General features: G+C 38.6%; 1 protein-coding gene across 1 annotated transcript; it reads right to left on the reverse strand.

Annotated features, from left to right (window-relative positions):
* Positions 1 to 6,439: 6,439 nt before the first annotated feature.
* Positions 6,440 to 7,030, reverse strand: LOC147342326 (olfactory receptor 8B3-like). The gene has a single exon (XM_086384121.1). The coding sequence runs from the start codon at positions 7,013 to 7,015 to the stop codon at positions 6,440 to 6,442; it is 576 nt and encodes a 191-aa protein (XP_086240247.1). The 5' UTR covers positions 7,016 to 7,030.
* Between the last annotated feature and the right edge of the window lie 433 nt (positions 7,031 to 7,463).

The raw sequence follows: 7,463 nt of genomic DNA on the forward strand, positions 1-7,463 counted from the left end.
TAAAAGATGCTTACTCCTTGGAAGGAAAGTTATGACCAACCTAGACAGCATATTGAAAAGCAGAGATATATCTTTGCCAACAAAGGTCTATCTAGTCAAGGCTATGGTTTTTCCAGTAGTCATGTAAGGAGAGTTGGACTGTCAAGAAAGCTGAGTGCCAAAGAATTGATGGTTTTCAATGGTGGTGTTGGAGAAGACTCTTGAGTGTCCCTTAGACTGCAAGGAGATCCAACCAGCCCATCCTAAAGGAAATCAGTCCTGGATAGTCATTGGAAGGACTGTTGTTGAAACTGAAACTCTAGTACTTTGGCCACCTGATATGAAGAACTAACTTACTAGTAAAGACCCTGATGCTGGGAAAGATTGAAGGTGGGAGGAGAAGGGGATGACAGAGGATGAGATGGTTGGATGGCATCACCGACTCAATGGACATGAGTTTGAGTAAACCCTGGGAGTTGGTGATGGACAGGGAGGCCTGGCGTGCTGCAGTCCATGGTGTCGCAAAGAGTCAGACACGACTGAGCAACTGAACTGAACAGATGGAGAACATACTGGTAATTGTTTTTCCTTCTACTTTCACTTCCTATTATCTCCTTGGAAGAAAGCTTTTAGTTCTATTGAGGAATATTAATAGGTAAGGTAAGCAGCTGTTCTAGGAATGAGTTCAGGAGAGAAAAAGTGTAAAAGTTCTTACCTTTACCTCTCTATCCTCTGTCTTACTGTTCACGATGGTCACAAATGATGAAAATTGTAGTTTGAAAATATTATAACACCATGTCCACCTCTGTTTTTAACCAATGGAAATAAAACTATTTTAAATAAATATATTTTAAAATAGTGATGCAAGCACATTAGAGAAATGAAGTGAAAGAAAATGAATATTTAGAGCACAGATATGAATTCATTGCATTTACGTACACACATGTGAGGGAAAAACATATATATATATATATATATATATATATACCTTAGGGAGTCTGAAAATAAGCCACTCCATTTATGTTCACTTGATTTTCAACAGGGATGCCAAGATTATGTGGTAGAGAGGGAAGTCTTTTCAACAAAACCTACTAAAATAATTAAGTCCATTTTAAAAGAATGAATTTGGAGCATTCCACAAAGTAAGAAAGTTAATTACTAATAAAGCTTATATCTAATTATGAAAGGTAATATTATTAAACTCCTAGAAGAAAACATCAGAGTAAATCTTTTTGACTTTGGGATGGACAATGGTTCTTAGATATGACTGCTGCTGCTGCTGCTAAGTAGCTTCAGTCATGTCTGACTCTGTGCAACCCCATAGACGGAAGCCCACCAGGCTCCCCCGTCCCTGGGATTCTGCAGGCAAGAACACTGGAGTGGGTTGCCATTTCCTTCTCCAAAGCATGAAAATGAAAAGTGAAAGTGAAGTCACTCAGTCGTGTCTGACTATTAGCGACCCCATGGCTGCAGCCCACCAGGCTCCTCTGTCCATGGGATTTTCCAGGCAAGAGTACTGGAGTGGGGTGCCATTGCCTTATCTGTAGATATGACTAATAAAGGACAAATGAAAAAAGCAAAACAAAAAAAAGTGGATGCTGAACAATACGAAATTAAAAACTGTTTATACAGAGTGAAGTAAGCCAGAAGGAAAAACATAAATATAGTATACTAACGCATATATATGGAATTTAGAAAGATGGTAACAATAACCCGGTGTACGAGACAGCAAAAGAGACACTGATGTATAGAACAGTCTTATGGACTCTGTGGGAGAGGGAGAGGGTGGGAAGATTTGGGAGAATGACATTGAAACATATAAAATATCATGTAAGAAACGAGTTGCCAGTCCAGGTTCGATGCATGATACTGGATGCTTGGGGCTAGTGCACTGGGATGACCCAGAGGGATAGTATGGGGAGGGAGGAGGGTTCAGGATGGGGAACACATGTATACCTGTGGCGGATTCATTTTGATATTTGGCAAAACTAATACAATTATGTAAAGTTTAAAAATAAAATAAAATTAAAAAAAATAAAAAAATAAACTGTTGAAGGTTCAAAGATATCATCAAGAGAATGAATAGAGGACTAGCAGAAGGGAAGAAATGCTTATAAATGATATATCTGATAAGTGCATTCAAGATATATTCAAATCCAAACACATGGAATTTTTTTCCATTTTATTAATTTCTTCTGGGTTTTGAAATATAATCTGCTTCTTTGTTGGCTTAGATGTTGAAAAATTTGCCTTCAATGCAGGAGACCTGGATTCAATCCCTGGGATGGAAAGATCCCCTGGATAAGGGAATGGCTACCTACTGCAATATTCTTATCTGGAGAGTTCCATGGAGTTTCTGGGCTACAGTCTATGCAATCACAAAGAGTAGGACACTGCTGATAAACTAACACTTTCACTTTTTTTCATAGAGCATTGTGTAAGATTAAGGTGTACAGTATAATGATTTGATTTACATGCATCATGAAGTAAAGTTCGATGCACGATACTGGATTCTTGGGGCTGGTGCACTGGGACGACCCAGAGGGATGGTGTGGGGAGGGAGGAGGGAGGAGGGTTCAGAATGGGGAACACATGTATGCCTGTGGCGGATTCATTTTGATATTTAGCAAAACTAATACAATTATGTAAAGTTTAAAAATAAAATAAAATTAAAAAAATAAAATAAATCATTAAACACAAATATTTGACTAAAAAAAAAAAACACACACACACAATAAGAACATCCGTCATCTGATATGGATACCAAATAAAAGGGAAAAAAGTATCCTTTTTCTTTGTATTGAGAAAACTAAGGATTTCCTCTCTTAATAACTTTCACAGAAAACATTTAGCAATGTTACTTGTATTTATCATATTGTATATTACATCTGGTACTTATTTATCTTAGAACTGGATATTTATCCTATCTTTATCCACTTGCTCTTCTCTCCAGATCCCTGCCTTTGGTAACCATAAATCTGATCTATTTTTCTATACATTTGTTAGTTTGTTTGCTTTTAAGGTATAACTTACCAACAATATTAGTTCCTAATGGGTAATTACTTTGCCAACAAAGGTCCGTCTAGTCAAGGCTATGGTTTTTCCAGTGGTCATGTATGGATGTGAGGGTTGGATTGTGAAGAAAGCTGAGCGTCGAAGAATTGATGCTTTTGAACTGTGGTGTTGGAGAAGACTTGAGAGTCCCTTGGACTGCAAGGAGGTCCAGCCAGTCCATCCTAAAGGAGATCAGTCCTGGGTGTTCATTGGAAGGGCTGATGCTAAAGCTGAAACTCCTGTACTTTGGCCACCTCATGTGAAGAGTTGACTCATTGGAAAAGACTCTGATGCTGGGAGGGATTGGGGGCAGGAGGAGAAGGGGACGACAGAGGACGACATGGCTGGATGGCATCACTGACTCAATGCACATGAGTTTGAGTGAACTCCAGAAGTTGGTGATGGACAGGGAGGCCTGGTGTGCTGCATTCATGGGGTCGCAGAGTTGGACACGACTGAGTGACTGAACTGAACTGAATGGGTAATAAGCTGATTTGCTATTTCTACTATGTCAAAACCTTTGACTGTGTGGATCACAATAAACTGTGGAAAATTCTCAAAGAGATGGGAATACCAGACCACCTGATCTGCCTCTTGAGAAATGTGTGTGCAGGTCAGGAAGCAACAGTTAGAACTGGACATGGAACAACAGACTGGTTCCAAATAGGAAAAGGAGTATGTCAAGGCTGTGTATTGTCACCCTGCTTGTTAAACTTATATGCAGAGTACATCATGAGAAATGCTGGACTGGGAGAAACACAAGCTGGAATCAAGATTGCCAGGAGAAATATCAATAACCTCAGATATGCAGATGACACCACCCTTATGGCAGAAAGTGAAGAGGAACTAAAAAGCCTCTTGATGAAAGTGAAAGTGGAGAGTGAAAAAGTTGGCTTAAAGCTCAACATTCAGAAAATGAAGATCATGGCATCTGGTCCCATCACTTCATGGGAAATAGATGGGAAACAGTGGAAACAGTGTTAGACTTTATTTTGGGGGGCTCCAAAATCACTGCAGATGGTGACTGCAGCCATGAAATTAAAAGACGCTTACTCCCTGGAAGGAAAGTTATGACCAACCTAGATAGCATATTCAAAAGCAGAGACATTACTTTGCCAACAAATGTCCGTCTAGTCAAGGCTATGGTTTTTCCAGTGGTCATGTATAGATGTGAGAGTTGGACTGTGAAGAAGGCTGAGTGCCAAAGAATTGATGCCTTTGAACTGTGGTGTTGGAGAAGACTCTTGAGAGTCCCTTGGACTGCAAGGAGATCCAACCAGTCCATTCTGAAGGAGATCAGCCCTGGGATTTCTTTGGAAGGAATGATGCTAAAGCTGAAACTCCAGTACTTTGGCCACCTCATGCAAAGAGTTGACTCATTGGAAAAGACTCTGATGCTGGGAGGAATTGGGGGCAGGAGGAGAAGGGGGCGACAGAGGATGAGATGGCTGGATGGCATCACTGACTCGATGGACATGAGTCTGGGTGAACTCTGGGAGTTGGTGATGGACAGGGAGGCCTGGTGTGCTGCAATTCATGGGGTCGCAAAGAGTTGGACACGACTGAGCGACTGAACTGAACTGAACTGATACACTTTGAAATTAACATCAATATGTCTTGTTACCAACTTTCACCGTTCAAAGGTACTACATAATAATCAACTATATTCCCCACACTGTTCATGCCTATCACTTGTTTATTTTGCACATGGAAGATTATATCTCTTAAAGTCTCTCACCAACTTCTCTCCTGCCCCCTCTTCCTTCCTTCTGACAACAATCTATTTATTCTCTGTATCTGTAAAAGTTTCTGCTTGCCTACGTTGTTTATTTTTTCTGTTTTGTAGATTCCAAATATAAGTGAAATCATACTGTATTTGTCTATCTGACTTATTTCACTTAATATTCTCTAAATTCATTTATGTTCTCTCAAATAGCAAGATTTCATTCTTTTTTATGTATGAGAAGTATTCCATTGTATAAATATATACCACGTCTCCTTTATCCAATCGTCCATTATATCACTGAGCCTTTAGGCATACATATCTTGGCCAATAATGCTTCAATGAACTTCAGGGTGTGTATATATTTTTGGATTGGTGATTTTGTTTCCTTTAGGTAAATGCTCAGGAGTGGAGTGGCTGGACTGTATGGTAGTTCTATTTTTAATTTTTGAGGAACCTTCATACTGTTTTCCATTGTTTACATGCCACCAACAGTGCACTAGAGTTCCCTTTTCTGTACATGTTTACCAACAGTTTTTGCTTATTGCCTTTTTGTTTGCTATTCTAACAGTAATGAGGTATCTCCTTGGATTTGATTTGCATTTCTCTGAAGATAAGTGAAGCTGAACATCGTTTCATGGGTCTGGTAGTCATCCATATGTCTTTGAAAAAATACTCCTCTGCACATTTTTAAATTGGGTTATTTGTTTTCTAGATGCTGAGTAATACAGGTTATTTTTATATTTTGAATACTATTAGCCTGTTTTCAGACATAATGTTTTCTAATATCTTCTCCTATTCAGTAGACTGAGTTTTTATTTTGCTAAGTTTCTTGTGCTCTACAATGTCTTTTCAATTTCATGCAGTCTCTTCTGCTTAATTTTACTTTTATTTCTTAGGCTGAGGAGACGTATCCAAAAAACTTTTTTGATACTGCCATAAACTTTTCTGATATTCACCTTGAGAAAAAGTCATACACCACCCAAAGACAAAGTTTGAAAGTCAACTTTCAAATTAGAGTATTTTCTCCTTTCCATGTTTACTGAAACAAAAACAATGACACAAAGTAGAAGCAAAGTACTACTCTGAACTTAGCTCTCACATCCAGGTCATACATTTTAACAACATGTTATGTGCAGGACTGGATGTGCAAACTAAGAAAAAATTTTTCCAGGAAAATATAATGTGTAATGTTTAGAGAAGTAAAGTGGTTTATACTTAGCAGTCATTATGGAACCTTCCATCTCAGGCATTTAAGGAGATACATTCTTGCTCAAGGAAGATTGAAAAGACAGGAAGAGAAAAATTGTCTGATTCATCCTTCCAATGGCAAGTGGCAAAATAAGACATCCTCAATGACACTATGTCACCCTAATGTTCCATGTTTCATCATCTATAGAGCAGTTTTATATTTCCAGAGGGGAAATATGTTCAAACAGAGAAAAAAAAAGCAAGAGGTAATACTTTTTTCTAATAAGTGTTAATAAATGAGAGACGGTGAGAAATTCAGCAAATGGTTAGGTAAAAGAGAAGTATGGCTCTACACAGAGTGGAAATAAATTGAGAGATGACTCAGATTTCCTTCTACCTGGTTAAAAAGAAACAAAAAGATTGTCAACAAAATTATTAAATACAGAACCTTTCTGCCCTGTGACCAACTGCACAGAGAGATATTCTATCAATTCAAAATTCTCTCCTACTCAGAGATTTTCTCAGAGCAGCTTTCACATCTTTATTTCTCAAGCTGTAGATTAAAGGGTTCATCATGGCAACACATTGGTGTAAAAGACAGAAGAGATTTATTTCATCCATAGACCCACCAGATGAAGGTTTGAGACACATAAATGTACATGATTCAAAGAAGAGAGAAACAGCAAAGATGTGGGGATAGCAGGTACTGAAGATTTTGGACCTGCTGTCTATGGAGCTGATGTGGAAGATGTTGGTGAGGATGAGACCATAAGAGACAAAGATGGTGAAACTGGGCACAATGATGTTGATGCCCACCACAATGAAAACTACCAGCTCACTGATGTGGCTACCTGTGCAGGAGAGCTTGAGCAGATGAAAGACATCACACAAATAATGGTTGATGTTGTTTGCATCACAGAAGGTCAGTCTCAGTATGCATTCAGTGTGAACCATGACACCAGAAAATGCCATCAAGTAGGAAATAAGCATAAGGGTGGAACACACTTTAGGGGACATGACATTATACAAGAGTAGTTTACAGATGACCACATAACAGTAGTAGGCCATTGATGTCAGCAGATAGCATTCAGTAATGATGAAAAAAATGGAAAAAGTAGAGCTGAGTCTTGCATCCCATATAAGAAATAATATTCATCTTTGATAAGAAGTTAATTAGCATTTTGGGTGTAAATACATAAGAATAACAGAGGTATATGAAGGACAAGTTAAAGAGGAAAAAGTCCATGGGGTGTGTAGGTGTGAATTCAGTGCAATTAGCATTATCAGTCCCAAATTTCCCAGCACAGTGAACATGTACATTCCTAGGAACAGGAAGAACAGAGGGAGTTGGAGATCATGTCAGTCTGTTAATCCCAACAGACTGAATTCGGTCACAAAAGAGACATTTCCAGGAGCCATTCTTCTCTAAGGGAATCTATGGATACAGGAGGAAATTGTTCAATTAGAGAACAACTCAGCTCTTCCCACTGTGTCTCATCCTACAAAAGAGTATTTT

This window comes from Bos grunniens, chromosome 29, assembly GCF_055505025.1.
Source record: "Bos grunniens cultivar Pamir isolate PY7600 chromosome 29, Bosgru_T2T1.0, whole genome shotgun sequence".
Lineage (NCBI taxonomy): Eukaryota > Metazoa > Chordata > Mammalia > Artiodactyla > Bovidae > Bos > Bos grunniens.

Bases quoted from the DNA above. Each gene is read 5' to 3' on its own strand.
- LOC147342326 (XM_086384121.1), bottom strand. From the start codon at position 7,015: ATGGCCTACTACTGTTATGTGGTCATCTGTAAACTACTCTTGTATAAT.